We start from the raw sequence: 21,348 nt of genomic DNA, 5'->3' as shown, positions 1-21,348 counted from the left end.
ACTGGACCTTTCCTGGTCCCTTTTTCTTGGGTGATTATTGGCTCCTCTGGTTTAATGATCACTACTTTGCCAAGGCCTCTCAAATCTCTTATCTAGAGCCCTAGCCTGGATATCCACTTATCTGTTGTATCTATTACACATACCAGAGGAACCCCAAAGCAAATGCCCTCAAACAGAGTCATCTACATATTCTCTGTGTAGTCCACTTGGCTCTGCTCTTCTCATGTTCAGAAAATGGCTTCACCCTCTCTCCTCCCACCCCCTGTACCCTACCTAGTTGTTGGGCCAGAAGCATTTCACGTCTTAGCTTTGCCTCTTGTCTCCCACATGCAATCACACATTTAAACCTATGAACTCAAGATTATATGTGATTCAGGCTACATCTTGAATCCATCCACTTCTCTCTATCCCCACCAGACTCTATGTAGTTCAGACCCTCCGTATTTTTGCTGATGGCTGCTCATGCCATCCCCCATTCACACTTCAGCCACGCTGGTTGTCCTAAAAGGCAAGTATGACCATCTCACTCATATTTTTGAAATCTTTCCAAGGCTCACTGGGCCTTCAGGATAAAGTTCAAATTCTTCAGTATGGAATACAAAGCCCTCTCTGATTTAGCTTTTCCATCTTTCTCTAGCCTCATTCCTTACCTGTCTTTCTTTAGTCATTTTGCCCAGTTATGGTGAGCTACTCATAATTCCTGGGCTACATTATGATTTGGGGGACTTCCAGTCTATTCATATCCTGCTTCCCTAGCCTGGAATCCTCCTCTCTGAGTCCTCCTTCCTGATTCTTTACATGGATAAATCCCACTTATGTTTCTAGACTCAGCAAATCCTTCTCTGACCCTCTAGTCATGGTTGTGTTAGCAGAAACCTTTGTGCTTACTTTTTAAATAGCAATTATCACTCTATATTTTATGTTACTCTCAATAAACCGAGCTCCTTACAGGCAAGAGCCGTACCTTATTTGTCTTTATAGTAAAATCTGAAGTATGCCATTGGTTTTAGTCACATATTCTATTTGTTCTACCAGGAGACCTCTTTGGTGTGAATTCTGTCTTTCATCTCCAGAGGTTAAGATGTTGTTTGATCATCTGGGCGGTGGACCATGTCAGAGGGTCATTCTGCCCCTAAGGAATAAGACAGCCCTACTGAAAACACACCCCAGGCAGAGAGACATCCAGCCTTGTCCAAACCCTGCGATCTTCCTGCCTGAGACATTTAGGACCTGAGAAAAAGTCAACTTAAATCCCTTTTTGTTTTATAGATGCTATCTGTGAGCAGCAGTTGATAATCTGCATTAAATCTGGGAACAGACCAAATGTGGAAGACATCATTGAGTACTGCCCAGAGGAGATTATCAGCATCATGAAGCAATGCTGGGAGGCGGATCCAGAAGTTCGGCCAACATTTGCTGGTAAGAGTAGCTTTTATGGCTATATACATCGCCTATGAGGCCATTTTCTTAGTAAGACGTTATCAAAAAGTTGCTCCAAGTTTTTAAAACACTGAGCTCTACTTGTGATTTCAGATTGCTTTTCTGGATTTCAAACATTTTGTTCAATTAAAAAGATACTATCCCTCTCAAAAGCATGAAGGCATATAAGGCCCTCATTTCTTTTTTTTTCATAGAACTTTTAAAAAAAAAATTATGTTAAAATATACATAACACATAATTTACCATTTCAACCTTCTCTAAGTATACAGTTCAGTGGCATTAAGTACACTCACAGTGTTGTGCAGCCATCACCACTGTCCATCTCCAAAACTTTTTTGTCTTCCCAAACCAAAGCTCTGTACCCATTACATACCAACTCCCCATTCCCCTTCCCCCAGCCCTTGGCAACCAACCATTCTCACTTTCCATCTCTAGGAATTTGACCTCTCTGGGTACCTCATATAAGTGGAATCATACAGTATCTTTTTGTACCTGGCTTCTTTCAGCATAATGTCTTTAAGGTTCCTCCATGTTGTAGCACATGTCAGAATCTCCTTCCTCTTTCTTGCTGAATGGTATGTATATACCACATTTATTTATCCATTCATCTGTTGGTGGATACCTGGGTTGCTTCCACTGGCCTTCTTATTTTGTAGCTTCTTTTCTTTCTTCTCCCTCCCCTTGTGTAGCTGACATATTTGAAGATGTATGTTGTCATTTTGATTGGGCCTGTAGTGGAGGGAGAGGGCAAGGGATATGGATGTTTGCCACATCTTGTACCTCCTCTCATACCCCTAGGTTACCTAGGATCTTGCTAAGATCCTAGAGGCAGAGGAAAAATGGAAATCAGAGGAAAGAAAATCAGGTGAGGACAAAATAAATAGTAGGAAGTCACTTAGGAGCCTACAAAGCATTTTACTTTCATATTTCTGCTATGAAGAAACAGAATTAAAGCCTCATCTATCACTACTACCAAGGATTAGAGTGGTACTTTAATTTACTTGCTTGTTTTCTTATTCTCTTAGTCAGCCTGAATTTTCTCCTGGCTTGGTCTCTTCTCTTCTTCCATGCCTTTTTCATTTTTTTTTTTTTAATTAAATTTCTTGAGGCAGCTCATTCTTTTAAGCATCCGACTCTTGACTTCAGCTCAGGTCGTGATCTCACGGTTTATGGGTTTGAGCCCTGCATTGGTCTCTGCATTGACAGTGTGGAACCTGCTTGGGATTCTCCCCCTCCCCCCCCCCCCATCTGCCCCCCCTTAAAATAATTGAATAAACTTTAAAAAATGAAAATTAAATTAAATTTCTTGTTTTGAGATAATTATAGATTTATGTGTAGTTGTAAGAAAAAGACAGAGGGGAGTTTCTCAGTTGGTAGAGTGTGCGACTCTTGATCTCGGGGTTGTAAGTTCAAGCCCCAGGTTGGGTGTAGAGATTACTTAAAAATCTCTTCTTTTTTTAGTGTTTATTTTTTAGAGAGAGAGAGGAAAAAAAAAAAATCACACAAGCGGGGGAGGGGCAGAGAGAGGGGAACAGAGGATCTGAAATGGGCTCTGGTTTTGACAGGAATGAACCTGATGTGGGGCTGGAACTCATGAACTGAACCATGAGATCATGATATGAGCTGAAGTCAGATGCTCAACCTACTGAGCCACCAGGTACCCCTACTTAACAATCTTAAAAAAAAAAAAAAAAAAAAAAAAAAAGGAAGAACACAGAAACATCCCTTATACCTTTTACCTAGTTTAACCCAATGATAGCATCTGGCCAAACTATATATAGTATAGTATCACAACTAGGATACTGACATTGATATGGTCAGATATGGAACATCTCCATCACCATAAGGGTCCCTTATGTTGCCCTCTTATAGCCAACCCTACTCTCCTCCCCAGCCCCACCCCTCTCCTTCACATTCTGGTGATCACGAATCTGTTCACTATCATTTTGGTCATTTCACAAATATTACATGAATAGAATCATAAACTACTTTTTGGGTTCCCTTTGATTTGGCTTTTTGCCACTCACCATAATTCCCTAGAGATTCATCCAAGTGGTTGTTTGAGTCAATGATTTGTTCCTTTTTGTTGCTGAGTAGCATTCCAGGGTGTGGATGTACAACAGTTTATTTATTCACTCCTCAAAGGAAATCTGGTTTGCTCCTAGTTTTTGGCTGTTATAACTAACAGTGCTGTAAATATTCATTGTTACATGTTTTTGTGTGGATATATGTCTTTATTTCTCTGGAACAATACCCAGGAATGAGATAGCTAGGTTGTATGGTAGTTTCATGATTGCTTTTTTGTGGGTTCTCTAATGGCTAAGGACATTGAATATTTTTTATGTGCTTTGGTGAAATGCTGCTTTATGTCTTTTGCCCATTTTCTCATTTGATTGCTTTGTTTTTTACTGTTGAATTTTGAGTGCTCTTTATATATTATATATAGTATTTCTTCATTGGATACGTGGTTTGCAAATATTTTCTTCCAACATATAAGGGTTTCTTTATCCTCTTAGCAGCATCTTTCATAGAGTACAAGTTTTTGAAGTCTAGTTTATTGATTTTTCCTTTTTATGGATTGTACTTTGATGTCAAGCCTAAGAACACTGTCAGTGTTAGATCTCAAAGATTTTCTCATGTGTTTTGTTCTAAAATTCTTACAGTTTTACATTTAATTCTGTGTTAAGTATATTTTTTTCTATATATATTTTTTCTAATTGTCCAGGAAAATTTTTAATTGCTAACCAAAGAACAGTAGCACAGAACTAAATATTTGGTTGTCCTTCTTGCCAGTTTTCAGTTTATATTTATTGGAAAAATACCACATCCATTTTGAATTAATTTTTGTATAAGGTACATGGCTTAGTTTGAAGTTCATTTTTTGCTTATGAATATCCACTTGTTCAGGCACCATTTGTTTGAAAGTCTATCTTTCCTCCATTGAATGGCTTTTTCTTCTTTGGCAGAAATCAGTTGGGATGTTTGTATGGGTATATTTCTGGGTTCTGTATTCTGGTGTATCTCTATTCCATGCATCTCCCCTCTGTCAGTACCCACAGTCTTAATTAATATAGTGATATAAGTCTTAAAATTGAGTAGAATTAAATAAATTCTTTATTTAAAAAATTCTTTCAGCTCCTCTAGTTCCTTTGTCTTTCCATATAAAATTTAGAAAAATCTTGTCTGTACCTACCAAAAAAAAATCTTACTAGAATTTTTGTAGAAATTGTGTTAAATCAGTATATCCATTTGGGGAGAACTGAGGTCTTTACTATATCAAGCCTTCAAATCCACAAACACAATATGTCTCTTCATTTATTTATATCTTCTTTGATTTATTTTATCAGGGTTGTATAGTTTTCAGCATGCGAGTTCTATATATTTCTCTTTTTTGACAAATTATAAATAGTTTGTATTTAATTATTTTTTATTTTTTTTTTAACGTTTATTTATTTTTGAGACAGAGACAGAGCATGAATGGGGGAGGGGCAGAGAGAGAGGGAGACATAGAATCAGAAGCAGCTCCAGGCTCTGAGCCATCAGCCCAGAGCCCGACGCGGGGCTCGAACTCACAGACCGCGAGATCATGACCTGACTTGAAGTTGGACACTCAACCGACTGAGCCACCCAGGCGCCCCTAAATAGTTTGTATTTTAAATTTAGGTGTCCATTTGCTCATTGCTAGAATATAGAAATATAGTTGATTTTTTTTTTTTTGTATGTTAATCTTGTACCTTATGACTCTGTTGAACTCACTTATTAATTCCCGGAGTTTTTTAGGAGATCTTTTTTTAGATTTTCATGTCATCTCCAAATAGGAACAGTTTTATTTCTTCCTTTCTGATCTATATGACTTTTATCTCCTTTTCTTACTTTATCATATTGTCTAGAATTTCTAGCATTATCTTAAATAAGAGCAGTGAAATCAGATATCCTCATCTTTTCTCAGTATTTGGGGAAAGCATTTGGACTTTCACTATGAAGTATGATGTTAGTTTTGGGTATTTAGTAGATACTCTTTATCAGTTGAGGAAGTTCACCATATTTGTTCTTATTTTTCTGAGAATTTATCATGAATGGGTTTTGAATTTTGTCAACTGCTTTTTCTGCATTGATTGATATGGTCATTATTTTGCTTCTTTAAACTGTTAGGATGGGGAATTAACACTGATTGATTTTTGAGTACCAAACCAGCCTTGCATCTCAGGAATAAAACCTATTCAGTAGTGGTGTATGATTCTTTTTATTTATTGCTAAATTCCATTCGCTAGTATTTTTTAAGACTTTTGCATGTATATTCATGAGGATATCGGTCTATACCTTTCTGGTTTTTATATTGTCTTTTTTTTTTTTTAATTTTTAAAGTCTATTTATTTTGAGAAAGAAAGCACAAGTGGAGGAAGGCAGAAAGAAGGGGAGACAGAATCCCAAGCAGGCTCCACACCATCAGCACAGAGCCCAGTATGGGTCTTGAACTCATGAACTATGAGATCATGACCTGAGCTGAGATCAAGAGTCAGACGTTTAACTGACTATGCTACTCAGGTGCCCCCCTTTGTCTGGTTTTGCTATCAGGGTCAATATTGGCTTCATAAAATAAATTGACAAGTTTTTCCTCCTATTTTCTGGAAGAGAATGGATGTAATTGATGTCAATTCTTTAAAAGTTTGATAGAATTCTCCCATGAAACCATCTAGGCCTGGAAATTTCTTTTTTGGGAGTTAAAAAATTTTTTTTAATGTTTATTCCTTTTTTGAGAGAGAGAAAGAGAAAGAGAGTCTGGACGTGCGTGCGTGGGGGAGGGACAGAGAGAGAGGGAGACGCAGAATCTGAAGCAGGCTCCAGGCTCTGAGCTGTCAGCACAGAGCCCAATGTGGGACTCAAACACATGAAACGTGAGATCATGGCCTGAGCCGAAGTGGACGCCCAACTGACTGAGCCACCCAGGCACCCCTCTTTTTTGAGAGTTTAAAATTGTGAAGTTAATTTCTTTAATAGTATAGGAGCTACCCAGATCTGTTTTACATCAGAGTAGTATGTTTTATTTTTTTTTTTAATTTTTTTTTTCAACGTTTATTTATTTTTGGGACAGAGAGAGACAGAGCATGAACGGGGGAGGGGCAGAGAGAGAGGGAGACACAGAATCGGAAACAGGCTCCAGGCTCTGAGCCATCAGCCCAGAGCCTGACGCGGGGCTCAAACTCACGGACCGCGAGATTGTGACTTGGCTGAAGTCGGACGCTTAACCGACTGCGCCACCCAGGCGCCCCAGAGTAGTATGTTTTATATCAGAGTAGATAGAATACCAAGTAGCTTGGTAGTTCTAGTTGTGATAGTCTGTATTTTTTGAGGAAATTATATATTTCATTTAAGCTGTCAAATTTATATATGTAAAGTTGTTTGTAGCATCCCTTATTAGTATTTAGATATCTGCAGTGTTTGTAGTGATATGCCCTGTTTCATTCCTTGTACTGGTTATTTATGTCTTCTGTTTTCCTTTGTCAGTCTTCCTAGAGGTTTATCAATTTATTGATCTTTTCAAACAACCAGCCTTGTGTTTCATTGATTTTCTCTATTGTTTTTATGTTTTCTAACAGACCCCTGTTCCTTATCATTTCCTTTCTCCTACTTTTTGTTTGTTTTGTTCTTCTTTTTCTAGGTTCTTGAGATGGGAAGTTAAATTATTGATTTGGATTTGAGACCTTTTCTTTTTTCTAATATGTATGTAATGCCATAAGTTTCCTTCTCAGCACTGCTTTAGTTATGTCCCCACAAGTTTTGATAAGTTCTTTTTTACTTTCATTTATTTAATTGCATTTAAAATTTTTCCTCGAGACTTTCTCTTTGATCTATGCATTATTTAGAAGTATGTTGTTGGGGAGCCTGGATGGCTCAGCTGGTTAAGCGTCCAACTTTGGCTGAGGTCATGATCTCATGGTTTGTGCATTTGAGACCCACATTGGGCTCTGTGCTGACAGCTCAGAGCCTAGAACCTGCTTCAGATCCTGTGTCTCCTTCTCTCTCTACCCCTCCCCTGCTCACACTCTGTCTCTCACTCAAAAATAAAGATTAAAAAAAAAAAAAAAGAAGTATATTGTTTAGTTTCCAAGAGTTTGGAGATTGTCCTGTAATCTTTCAGTTATTGATCTTCGGCTTGATTTCATTGTAATCAGAGAACACATTCTGTGTGTTTCAACCTTTAAAATTTATTGAGGCTTATTTTATGTCCAGGATATGGTGTATCTTGGTATATGTTCTGTGGACACTTGAAAGAAATGGGTTATTCTGCTGTTGTTGGGTAGGGTATTCTGTAGATCTCAATTAGTTCCTGTTGATAATGTTGAGTTCTTTTATACCTTGGCTGATGTGTTTTCTAGTACTTTAAATCGTTGAGAGAAATGTTCAAATCTCTGACTAGAATTGTGAATTTGTCTATTTCTGCTTTTCGTTTTATCATCTTTTGCTTTATAGATTTCACATCTCTGTTGTTTGGCACATGTATATTTAGGATCGCTGTGTCTTGATGGATTGATCCTTTATCATTATATAAATGTCCCTTTTTGTCTCCAGTAGTCATCTGTGCTCTGATGTCTACTTTTTTGGATATTAATATAGCCACCCTTCTTTCTTTTTATTAATGTTAACATGATACATCTTTCTCCATCTTTTTTACTTTCAACTACCTATAATCAATTATATGTGAAGTGAGTTTTTTGTGACAGCATATACTTGGGTCATTTCTTTATTCGGCCAATGTCTGTCTTTTGATTGGTGTTTTTAGACCATATACATTTAATGTAATTATTGTTATGTTAGAGCTCATGTTTGCCATTTTGTCTTGTTTTCTGTTCTTTCTGTTTTTCATTTCTCTGTTTTCTTTTTGCTGCGTTCCTGTGCATTCTTAAACATTTTTAGAATCCCATTTGAATTTACTGACAATATTTTTGAGCATAGTTTTCCTAATGGATACTCTAGGTGTTATACCATCTGTACATAATTCATTGCAGTCTACTAATGTTATTTTACCAGTTTAAATGAAGTATAAACACTTTACTTCCTTTACTTCTCTTTACTTTCCTCTGTATATAATTGCCTTAAATATTTCCTCTACATACATTTATAATACTTTGACATTGTTGCAGTTCTTCTTCAACTGTCAATCATAGTCTAGAAGATTCAAAAGGAGAAGGAAAGCCTATTGTATTTAGCCATATTTTTTATTACTGTGTTGTGGGGTATTTTTTGTAATACTACTTCTGACACCAAATGGGTCACAACTGGGTACTCTAGAATTCAATTAAATTCTGACAGTGACTACCTGGAGTTATTGTCAGATTCCACAGGTTTAAGGGCTTAGTCCTGCTGTAAGATTGTCCCCACTTTATATATCAGATGCAGATAGGGTGCCCAGGCTACCCACATTTCTGCCCCATCAAATACAAATCTGAAGGTCCTCATACTACCCCCTGAGGTTCGGTAATTCACTAGAACAACTCATAAAACTCAGGAAACATTTTGCTTACATTTACTGGGTTATAATAAAGGATACAACTCAGGAACAGCCAAGGGAAGAGATTTCATTAAGCAAGTTATTGGTGGTGGGAGTGATGTGCCATGAAGCTCTCATGCCCTCTTTGGGCATGCCACTTTCCCAAAAATGTACCCACTCAATGTATTCACTAACCTGGAAGCTCTCCAAACCTTGTTGTTAACAGGTTTTCATGGAGGCTTAATTAGGTGGGCATTATTGATTAAATCACTGGTGGGCTCAATCTCCAGTCTCTGTCCGCTCACTGTAGGTCAGGGAGCTGTAATGAAAGCTCCAAGCCTGTAGTCATAGCTAGGTCTTTCTGGTGACCAGCTCCCATCCTGAAGCTATCTATCTTCTCCTCCCCATGCCTCCAGCCTGAAGCCATCTCATTAACATACAATTCTTACTGCCTAGAAGATCTTAAGGATTTGGGGAAGTTCCCTGCCATGAACCAGCTGAAACTGGGAAAAAGAACGCCTATTTATTTTTTAGTTATACCATATGTGTTCTTTCTTCCTGATATACCAAGTATCTTTTTTTTTTTTTTTTAATCATTTCCTTCTTGTTTAGGAAGTTTCTTTAGCCATTCTTTTAGAGTGTGTCTGCTAGGGACAAATTACTGCAGTTTTTCTTCATTTGAGAATGTCTTGATCTTCCCTTCATTTCTGAAGGATATTTTTGCTGGGTGTAGGATTCTAGGTGGACAGTTCTTCTCTTTCAGGACCTAATAAATACTGTGCCACTTCTTCTGGCCTCTATGGTTTCAGTTAAGAAATCCTTTTTTCGGGGCGCCTGGGTGGCACAGTCGGTTAAGCGTCCGACTTCAGCCAGGTCACGATCTCGCGGTCCGTGAGTTCGAGCCCCACGTCAGGCTCTGGGCTGATGGCTCAGACAGAGCCTGGAGCCTGTTTCCGATTCTGTGTCTCCCTCTCTCTCTGCCCCTCCCCCATTCATACTCTGTCTCTCTCTGTCCCAAAAATAAATAAACGTTGAAAAAAAAAATTAAAAAAAGAAATCCTTTTTTCTTTCTTTTCTTTTTTTTCTTTTTTTAACTTACAGGTAAGGTATTTTCTGACTGCTTTCATGATTTTTTCTTTATCTTTCAGAGGTTTAATTATTATTCATTTTGGTATGGATTTCTCTGGGTTTATTCTGTTTGAGTTTTGTTTTGATTTTTGAATCTGTTAGGTCATATGTCCCTCGCCAAATTGGAGAGGCTTTCAGCCATTATCTCTTAGAGTACTTTTTTCAGCCATGCTCTCTTTTTCCTTTCTTTCTGAGATTCTGTTAATAGAAATACTAGAACTTTTGTTAGAGTTCCACTTGTTACTGAGGTTTTGTACACTTTTTTTCTCAGTTTATTTTCTCCCTCTTGGTCAGATTAGTATATTTCTATCATTCTGGTCTTTCAGTTCACTGACTTTCCTCTGTCCCTTTTATTCTGCTGTTGAATTTATCCATTTTGGTTTATTATATTTTTCAGTTCAAAAATTTCATTGAAATTTATTTTATATCTTCTCTTTCTTTGTTGAGGCTGTTTTTTCATTTGTTTTAAGCTTGTTTGTAATTGCTTATTGAAGCATTTTTATCATGGCTGTTTAAAAATCCTTAAGCAGGTAATTATAATATCTCTAATATCTTCGTGTTGGCATCTATTGATTATGTTTTTTCCTTCAGTTTGAGATATTCCTGGTTCTTAGTGTGATGAGTCATTTTTCTATTGAAACTTATACATTTTCTTACAATGTTATGAGATTCTGGATCTTCCTTAAGCCTTCTGTTTCAGCTAGCCTTTTCTGACATGGCTTTGGCAGTGGAAGGATGACTGTTACCTTTTTGTGACAGGTAGAGGGAAGTCCAGGTTTTCTATTGAGCCCTGTTGACACCTGGGGTGGGGGTGGGGCTTCTTTTTACTGGTGAGGGTGGAAGTTCCAATGGAGTCCACCTGGTCTCCATGGACACTACAATGGAAGTGAAAGTTCTGACTCCCACTAGCCCTTTTCTGACACTTCTCCATTGGAATGAATAGGGGCACCTTACAACTACAAAGTAAGGGTGCAAGTCCAGTCTGCCCTGGTAGTCCCTTGACACCACTGAGTGGAGTGCTCATTACCATCTAGCAAGAAGGAAAATCCTGGCTTCCTTTTTGGCCTTCTCTGACATCACCCCGGTAGGGGTGTTGGTATACCCTGTTACTGTCTCATGAGGTTGGAAGTCTCAGCTACCTACCTGGCCTTTGCTGGTGAGGTTGGGAATGGAGCTACAGTATTTTCTGTGATGTTTGCCTGGAGAGTGGTTATTGACTAAAGGTCTTTTGTCTTGCTAGGATGCTCTTTGCTTAGTCCTTTGGCTCAAAGAATCAGGCTTTATTTAATTAGGATTTTTTTTTTTTTCCATTGGGTTGCCAGCTTCTTTAAGCCCAAGTCTAGGATCTAAGAGGCAAAAATAAATCCTAAATGAACACATTGTCATGTCTTTCCTCAGGTCCCAAAGTCCCTAGTTTGTCAGCCTTTGTCTTTCCTTCTTTCAGACTCTTTTTATGTTTGTTTTATATGCGATATCTAGGGGTTCTTGTGCTTAGAGGGAGAAATAAGGAAAAGTATGCCTACTCCATCTTCCTGGAAGTGAAAGTTGCCTTTTTCTTTTAAGGCTGACAGCCTTTAACTTTTTATATCAAATCACTATTCTGAGTATTCTATCCTATAATAATTTTTTTTAAGTGTATTTATTTTGAGAGAGAGAATGTCAGCAGGGGAGAGGCAGAGACAGAGGGAGAGAGAATCTCAAGCAGGTTCCACACCGTCAGCGTGGAGCCCATTGTGGGGCTCAGATCCATGAACCATGAGATCGTGACCTGAGCTGAAATCATGAATCGAATGCTTAACTGACTGAGCCACCCAGGTGCCCCTATCCTAGAATTCTGATACCAGAGAGACAGAAACAAGGAGTCCACCCATCCTTGTTCACTTGGAGATTAATTTATACTAGATAGGGCTTTGTGCTGCAGTGAGAGAAACATGCTATTAGGCAATAGCCCTTGGTTTCTTTTTTTTTTTATTTATTTAAAAAAAAATTTTTTGGGGCGCCTGGGTGGCGCAGTCGGTTAAGCGTCCGACTTCAGCCAGGTCACGATCTCGCGGTCCGGGAGTTCGAGCCCCGCGTCGGGCTCTGGGCTGATGGCTCAGAGCCTGGAGCCTGTTTCCGATTCTGTGTCTCCCTCTCTCTGCCCCTCCCCCGTTCATGCTCTGTCTCTCTCTGTCCCAAAAATAAATAAACGTTGAAAAAAAAAAAAAATTAAAAAAAAAAAAAAATTTTTTTAATGTTTATTTATTTTTGAGATGGGAGCGACAGAGCATGAGAAGGGGAGGGACAGAGAGAGAGGGAGACACAGAATCAAAAGCAGGCTCCAGGTTCTGTGCTGTTAGTACAGAGCCTGATGCGGGGCTTGAACTCACAAACTGTGAGATCATGACCTGAGCTGAAGTCAGACACTCAACCAACTGAGCCACCCAGGCACCCCAATAGCCCTTGGTTTCTCATGTTACACTGTTCCTTCTTCTTCCACCTAGTTATTAGTCTTGCTAGTCTCTTTGGGTAAGTCAGAGATTTGGCATTTAAATTTTTATTTTACTGCTTTGTCCACAGATTAAGATAAGTAATTGAAAGATAATAGATTACTAATACTCAAATTTTACTTTAGGGTTGGCGTTAGCTCAAGCGGTTATTTCGCATATGGTTATTACTTTAGAAAATACTTAAGAAATTTATAGTATTATTTCTTTATATAGGTATTGAAGAAAAATTTAGGCCTTTTTATGTAGATCAATTAGAAGAAAATGTAGAAGAGGATGTGACAAGTTTAAAGGTAGGTAATGCTCAAAACATTAACCTATCAAAGCATATATATTATCAATCTTGAAATCCAAAGCAATATAACTTGTTACTAAGATTTGAAGTAGGCTAGCTTAGTAATCACATGAAACAAAATTAGCAATTTTATACAGATATCATCAAGTTGGCATACTGGACCCATTCCTCCATCGAAACTAATGAAATGAGAGAAATTATATATAGCAATATGAAAACAAAAGCACAGCATCACTGGAATAGAATGGAAAGTACCACACAGGTGGATCAGTCATTCTGAGGAATTCTTGAAAGATAGAAAGCCAACAGAATTAAATTTGCTAAGACATACAACAGAAAAAAAAAAAAACAAAAAAACACTACCTCTAAACATAATGCTGAAAAAGTAGTGGAGGAGCAAGCCTTGTGTCAACGTACCGAAGAAACAGCACAGTCACCTGGGACATCAACGATGAGATCTTTACTTGGGAACCAGGTTGTTGCAGTTTCAAAAGTTGGCTCCTCCCCCTGATAATCTTGTGCTAAGCAAAGGAGCAGCATCCACTTCAACCTGAAGCAATGAATTTGGTGTCTGGGCTATGACAAGGATTGTTACCAACAAGTAACCAAGGGAAACAAAGACCTTCCCTACATACACACCCTCAGGAAATAAGCTGCTAGCATAAGTCTTACAGCAACATACTATAATCATGAAGGCAAGACTACAGTAAAGAAAATAGGCAGGCATAAGGAGGTTTTAAGATAAAGATAAATTAAGAGAGTCAATATCCAGTGTTCCCCCATTGAATGGTCTTAGCACCCTTTGTGAAAATCAATTGCTCATACAAGGGTTTATTTCTGGGCTCTCTGTTATGTTCCATTGGTCTATGCTTATCCTTAGGCTAATACCACATTTTTTTTATTAAAAATTTTTCTTAATGTTTATTTTTGAGAGAGAGACAGCGTGAGCAGGGGAGGGGCAGAGAGAGAGAGAGGGAGACACAATCTGAAGCAGGTACCAGGCTCTGGGCTGTTAGGACAGAGCCCAATACGGGGCTTGAACCCACGGACGGTGGGATCATGACCTGAGCTGAAGTTGGATGCTTAACCGACTGAGCCACCCAGGTGTCTCGAATACCACATTGTTTTGATTCCTGTAGTCTTGTAGTGAGTTTTGAAATCAGGAAGTGTGAACTTTCCAAATTTGTTCTTCTTTTTTTTAAGATTTTATGGCTATTTGGGAAAAAAGCTTATTTTTAAAAAATATTTATTCTTTGTAAGAGCTATATGAAATTTCTACCTTTTGAAAAGACTCATTTTTCTTATAATAATTTTCTGGAACTATTTTCTACTGTTTACTAAAGTGTGCATTTACGCTCTTAATTATAGAAAGAGTATCCAGACCAAAATTCATTTGTGAAGAGAATGCATTCTCTCCAGATTGACTGTATAGCAATACCTCCAAGCAGGTCAAATTCAGGTAACATACTATGATTGAAAGTACTTTATTCAGTCATTCATTCATTCACTCTATTTTCTAAAGTAACTATTCATGACCGTATAAGAAACAGAAGATGCTATAATATTTAACCCCTGCCATAAGGGAATTTATAATATATTTGGGAGGGAAAATACATATATTTGAAATAGTAAGCAACCTTGTGTTCACCAAAATCATAAAGCATCTTGAACATATATCTGATAGGGAGAAAGTGACATCAGGACAAAGAGAGGACATATGTGGAAGCATAGTCCTTGAGAAGGTCAGGGATGATGGATTCAGAGAACAAGCAGAGAGGTTGGTCTCAGATTCAAGGAGGGTACTTTTTTCCATTATAACAAAAGGGAAAACAGACAATAGGATATTGAAACCACTTAATTGCTATCTACTCTGGGGCAAGTTAACCTCTTGTAAACTTCATCCATCAAATCATGATAATAATTGCTCCTATTCTTACAGGACTTTTAAAGAATAAAAGAATCCATGGAAAGTGCTTAGCACCAAGCCGTTACTATTCCTTTTGTCCAGCCCTGCCTCATACCAAGGAGACACCCACCTTCTCTGTTGCAATACAAGTCCCTTTCTTCCTTGGTCATTCCTGTGACACTCATATTTCTGTTGCTTGTTAAAATTTCTCTAGTGCTCTCTCACCACCAGGCAGTGGCTTCATTTTATTACCTATATAACTTGTAGGAAGAGGACCATCAAGTAAATGCTTTTTGATTTGTTCTCAAAGTTTTCAGTATGTTCTGAGGTACATATTTATGATGGTGCTCAGGTTTTATTTTACTTCTTACTGCTTTATGAAACTCTTTCCAATGTTGATCTTTTGTTCTCAGCCCCAGAACAGCCCAGTTCTCTGCACAGTTCACAAGGACTTGGGATGGGCCCTGTGGAGGAATCCTGGTTTGCTCCCTCCGTAGAGTACCAGCAGGAGGAGAATGAGCTCAGCTTGCGGAGTAAACTCCAGGAGGAAGCCAACTACCATCTTTATGGCAGCCGCATGGACAGGCAGACAAAGCCACTCAGACAGAATATGGTTTATAATAGAGAGGAGGAAAGGAGACGAAGGGTCTCCCATGACCCGTTTGCACAGCAGAAACCCTATGAGAATGTTCAGAACCCAGGAGTAAAAGGCATTCCTTATTCCAGTGCAACCGGTCATGGTAATGCAGTACACCAACCAACAGGGCTAACCAGCCAACCTCAAGTACTATACTGGAACAATGGGTTGTACAATCTGTATGGTTTGGGAGCAAGACCGTTGGATCTGGGAACACCAAGTCCAAGAGTTTGGTATGGACCAAATCCAAGCCATATGCCAAGTGTGCATAAAACTCCGGTGCCTGAGACCAACCTACTGGGAAACACACCCACCATCCCATTCAGCTCTTTGCCATCAAGAGGTAAACAGTTTTTTCAGTTACAATCTAAACAATTAAAATTTCTGAAAATAAAGCAGCCATTAGCTCTGTTGTAGACTACCAGGTAACAAGGGTGAGTTGTTTGCAGTCTTCAGTTGCCAGATGCAGTTTGTAGCCATGGAATAGTCTCCATCAGACCACTTGACCTCAGTCTGGGTAGAATTCATTGCACCTGCCCACAGGTGTTGGGTTACAGGTCCTGATAACTGGTAGGCATCTTCTGCTCTAACGTTCATCACAGTGGTCCCATTATCCTAATCCCTGATGGAAGTGAAGGTCACTGCTTGTGTTCTTTTTCTTGCTTGCTGTTTTCTGAAGGTAAGAAGTCTTAGATATTTTTATTTTTTATCTTATATAGGCCAAAGACAACCATTTGTGGTGAAAACCATAGTGTTGGGCTACCATCACCACCATTTATCTCCACAACTCTTTTCATCTTCCCAAACTGAAACTCTATACTCATCAGGCACTAACTCCCCATTCCCTCCCACCCAGCCTCTGGCACCCACCATTCTACTTTCTTTATCTATGAACTTAACCACTCTAGGTACTTCATATAAATGGAATCATACAGTATTTGTCCTTTTGTGACTGCCTTACTTCACTTAGCACAATGTCCTAAAGGTTCATCCATGTTGTAACGTGTGACAGAACTTCCTTCCTTTTTAAGGCTGAATAATATTCCATTGTCTGTATATAACACATTTTGTTTATTTGTTCATCTGTTGACAGACACTTGAGTGGCTGCTATAAACATGAGTGTGCAAACATCTGTTTGAGGCCCTGCTTTCGATTCCTTTGGGTATACTCCCAGAAGTGAAATTGCTGGATCATAGAGTAATTCTGTTTTTAATTTTTGAAGAACCTCCATACTGTTTACCACGGTGGCTACACCATTTTATATTCCCACCAGCAGTACACCAGGGTTCCAGTTCATCCACATCCTTACAAACACTTGTTATTTTCTATTTTTTGTTTTTGTTACTAGTAGCCATCCTGATGGATGTGAGGTTGGTTCAGCTACATTTTAAAGAAGAAAATTTCAAAGAGTGGCATAGGATAAATAACTTATACATCTGGAGTAAAGCCCTGCCCTCTTACCATATTGTATCTATTTCTCTTGCTTGCTTTTTTTTTTTTAATGTTTATTTATTTTTGAGAGAGGGAGAGAGAGAGCGTGTGCACCTGAGTGGGGGAGGGGCAGAAAGAGGGGTGGGGCAGAGGATCTGAAGTGGGCTCTGACTGTAGAGAGCCCAATGCAGGGCTCGAACTCATGAACTGTGAGATCACAATCAGAGCTGAAGTCGAACACTTAACCAACCAACCACTCAGGTGCCCCTCTCTTGCTTTCAATCTAGATATACTTACCTGTATATTCCTCTCTATTCAGATGAGTCTATAAAATGTAACATATACAACAGCGCTGGCATTCAGGTTGGAGACCATAATTATATGGAGATTGGGGGATTGAATTCAGCACTACTGGAAAGCACACACGTGAACTTGAAAGAAGAGCCAGCTTCTAAATACCAAGATATCTTTGGTAAGATGCCCTTAAGGATCCATTGCCTAGCAACCTTGAACTTTCTTCCTTGTTTAGAAGGATCTAATGGAATCCGGAAATTTCTCTGATTATTCTCTCTGAAAATTGCCCCGTGTTTTCTCTGTAATTTCCATATAATTCCTTTGTGATTTATTTATATTTAATATGGGGATGATTACAATATCTAACTCATGGATTTGTTATGAAAATTAAATGAGTCAATATGGATAAATAGCTTAGAACACTGCCTGGCACATAGTTAGGTCAAGTGTTAAATACATCATCAATATTACTACTCAGACCTAGGAGAGATAGCTCCTTCAGGTCTTCATCAAGAGGGATTCTGTAAAAGAAAGAAGACTATGCCTTCAATAGCACCTCTGTAATAAAAATAATAGGGCTTTCTCTTACAGCTTTCCACTATGCAGGCTCATAATATTAATCCCAAAACACAACCTGGGAAAAGGAGTCACAAGGCTAAAACAATGGGATTTAAGAAGCTAGCTTAATGATTAACTCTAGGATTGGCAAAACTTTTCTATCAAGGGATAGATGGTAAATATTTTAGGCTTCACTGGTCCTGAGGTCTCTTTTGCAACTACTCAAGTGACACTGTAGTACAATAGCAGCCACAGATAATATGTACACGAACACGTATGGCTGTGCTCTAATAATAGGAGGTTCCTAACTTTTGGGCTGACAGAGGTACCTTTGAGAATCTGATGAAACCCAGGATCCCTCTCCCAGAGAGGTATTGACAAAATTTGACAAATATCTTGGGAGGTTTTGGACTGCTGATGTCCAGGGATGATGACAGAAGCTGCATTGTGGGAAGCTGAGGAAAGAACGGGAGTTGAGGGGTAAAAAAATGAGATGTCTTTTCCCTTATGTTCAGCTTTTTGAGGTAGGGTGTGGATCAAGGAAAATGTGTGTGGTGGTTATTTTATATTTTAGCCTCCTTTTGTTATTTTTATGAAGGACAAGGGGAAAGAATGAGTAGAAAGAGAGGTTGTGGCTATAGAAGAGAAGACAGACTTAGGGTAGAGGAGAAATGAGTCCCAAAATAGACCTTGAAAAGTAGATCCCTCATTCCTTAAAAGACCAGGGAAGTCATTGTAATTGAATGAATTCACACTTGATGGTCTGTCTCCTTAATAAGAGAAAAGTTAACTGTTGGGTGCAGGGGATTAGGAGTTAAATGACCTTAATTCTGGCCAAATGTAAGTGGAAAATGCCAAAAGGAACAGAAGTGGTGTTTTCCCTCGTTACATCAGGAAGGTCTGATATTAATATGGCTGCTATAGCCTAGTAGCCAAGCAGGGGTTTCATTCCCAAAGCCATCAGCTGTGGCTCAGTGTTGCATGTGCTATGAGGAAAGGGTTCTCTATTGTATTCATATCAACACTCCAAATAGGCTTCCAGACATGGAAAGCATCACCCAATGAGTCAATAACTATATAATTTAGAAGTTATCTTTTTTTTTTTTTACTGTCTCCTGGGACTCTTTCTACAGGTTTTTGAAGCTAGAATGTTCCAAATGGGTCAAAGCTTTATGTCTTCTTCTCTTTTCTGTTTGGCAGATAATATCACTAGTCTGACTGATAAACATCTGGACCCAGTCAGGGAAAATCTGGGAAGGCAATGGAAAAACTGTGCACGTAAGCTGGGCTTCACTGAATCTCAGATTGATGAAATTGACCATGACTATGAGCGAGATGGACTAAAAGAAAAGGTTTACCAGATGCTCCAAAAGTGGCTGATGAGAGAAGGCAGTAAGGGAGCCACAGTAGGAAAGCTGGCCTATGCACTCTACCAGTGTTCAAGAATAGACCTTCTGAATTATTTGATACACATCAGCCAGAGCTAATTCCAGAAAAGGCTTTGGCAGCATAAGGTAATCTCACTTAGTAACACACTGAAAATGTGCTGCCTCAGAATGTTCAGAATTCTTTCCTTCCTGATAGAGGTTCTATGTCTGCATAAAATTCTCCTGCATCCCATAGCTGGAGCATGGGAAAGAAATCTACAGCAAACAACCCACTAACCAGGAAGACCTATTAATGGTCAAGCCCCCCCCCCCCCCAAAAAAAAAAGCCTAATTGGGTTTTGTAAGGGAGAGGGGAGGTATTTGAGGAAGATAATTTTGTTTCAGTATATTCCATAACCTTCAGTGATGCTATTCATTTCATTTCCTGGAGTTTTGTTTGAGAAGGAAAAGCAAATTCAGAGAAATGTAAACTAAGTCAACTTTCTTACCTTATGCTCTCTTCTCCATGTAGGCTCCAATTATAACCAGAGCACAGTGAAATTGGGAGTCCTCTTCAAATAGTTTTTTTTTTTTATTAAAACTACAGTTCATTCCAAAGCTATAAGGTCTGTTAACTTCAGTATCAAATGTTGTATCAGTCACTACAGGCTTTAAAAATTACATGCAATCACCACTCCATAAATTAGCTGAATGGATTTTAAGGAGTAAGGAGAAAAAAAAATAGAGAACAAAAATATCAGAATTTTCCATTTGTTGCAAGGAATTGCTACTAATTGTGGTTAACTACAAAAATTTTTGACTAAGTTTTTAAGTTCTTTCCTAGCATTCTGATACCTTATGTATTTTCCCAACCTCTTCCCTGAAGAGGGAGCATGTATGCTCTGACTGGAGCTTTGGGGCTGATCACTGTTGAGCAGCTTCCTCAGTTTACCCCAGGATTCTGTAGAAATTTCTTCTTTTTGTGTGTGTGTGTGAACTGTGATGTCAAAAAAGGACTGCTTCAAAGCTTGGTCACTGTGCCTTTAGCTAGCATCATTCAAAGTCCTCCTGAAACTCAGGAATGAGTGAAGGAACCAGAAGACCAGAAGACTGAAGCCAACCAGGCCATCCAGTATCACTGTCTGCACTTTGATAAACAGAGAGGGTATGTCATTGTGCTTAGCCCTTCCAGGAGGGAGAGAAGGATGCAGCATGGTGACTTCGGCTGTCAGAACAGATTCTAGGGACTGGTGATTGATAACAGTATTGTGGTTCTGGGTCTAAATCCCCTCTGGCCCTAAATGATATACATACACACACACACCCCTGAGGTGGGACTGTAAAACAGGATTTCTCAACTTCTGCACTATTGGGATCTTGGGGCAGGTAATTCTTTCTTGTGGGGGCTGCCCTGTGCATTGGAGGATTTGGATGTTTGAAGGTGCCCTCTACCTGCTAGAAGCCAATAGTGCTGTTCTCCCCTACTCTATCTTCAGTTGTGACAAGACACTGCCACATACATGTTCCCTGGAAGTGCAAAACCGCCCCCGGTTGAGAAGAGCAGTGCCATAAAGTAATGAACCTCAGCCCCTTATCCACAGATATCCAGGCTCACTATTAGTTGCCACATAGCATTCGATCACATAGACCAAAAGGAAAATTGAACGGGGAAAGAGTCCCAGGCTTTGCTGGGGTGGGGGTGGGGGTGGGGGTGGATCATTGCTTTTCTAAATGTATCCCTTGTACCTCTGTCCTCTAACAGTATTTAAATTCTCTAAATTCCCAAGAGATTTAATGATTAATGTTTTAAGAGGCAAAAATGGAATGTATTTTTAATGGCCTTCTAAAAATAAAATTTTGTACCTCAAATATAAGTAATTGAAATGATGTGTTTGTAAACGAAACTGTTTGGGCTTCTCCACGTAGGTTGACATTTCCTGTATGAACTCTCCTTTTCACCCTCCCGCTATTAGCAGGCAAGAGGAAGTGATGGTATAAAGGGGAAGCTTCTGGACAGCGCTATTTGTCTCTCAGGATGAAAACTTGCTGCCTTGAAAGCCTGCAGCATTGCTGTCCTTCAAACATGATTCAGAAGTCCTTCCTCCAGCCCCCACTCTGTCAAAACTGGGCTGAAAAGAGCCAAATTTGTATCTAAGGAGTTTCAATACAAGAAAATCAATTGGGTAGAAAATCAATTAAGTGAGATGACACAGACTACAAGATGAGAGAGAAGCCTATCCATACCTTTGTTCCAAAAAAGATATTCAGACCCTAAGGTTACTATTGGTAAATAACACCTCCAGCTCTCACAGCTTT

General features: G+C 39.0%; 1 protein-coding gene across 6 annotated transcripts in view; it reads left to right on the top strand.

The window, feature by feature from the left end:
* The window catches only part of RIPK1 (receptor interacting serine/threonine kinase 1), a 42,233-nt gene extending 21,327 nt beyond the window's left edge, over positions 1-20,906 (top strand). For all 6 annotated transcript variants that reach the window (XM_047859656.1, XM_047859659.1, XM_047859657.1 and 3 more), the window contains 6 exons: positions 1,270-1,419; positions 12,760-12,836; positions 14,207-14,297; positions 15,158-15,724; positions 17,133-17,285; positions 18,866-20,906. In XM_047859656.1, coding sequence (XP_047715612.1) covers positions 1,270-1,419; positions 12,760-12,836; positions 14,207-14,297; positions 15,158-15,724; positions 17,133-17,285; positions 18,866-19,152 — 1,325 coding nt within the window. In that variant the 3' untranslated portion in view covers positions 19,153-20,906. The remainder of the gene's footprint in view (positions 1-1,269; positions 1,420-12,759; positions 12,837-14,206; positions 14,298-15,157; positions 15,725-17,132; positions 17,286-18,865) is intronic.
* The last annotated feature ends 442 nt before the right edge of the window (positions 20,907-21,348 follow it).

Source organism: Prionailurus viverrinus, chromosome B2 (assembly GCF_022837055.1).
Source record: "Prionailurus viverrinus isolate Anna chromosome B2, UM_Priviv_1.0, whole genome shotgun sequence".
Lineage (NCBI taxonomy): Eukaryota > Metazoa > Chordata > Mammalia > Carnivora > Felidae > Prionailurus > Prionailurus viverrinus.
This window is presented reverse-complemented; position numbering and strand designations above follow the sequence as displayed.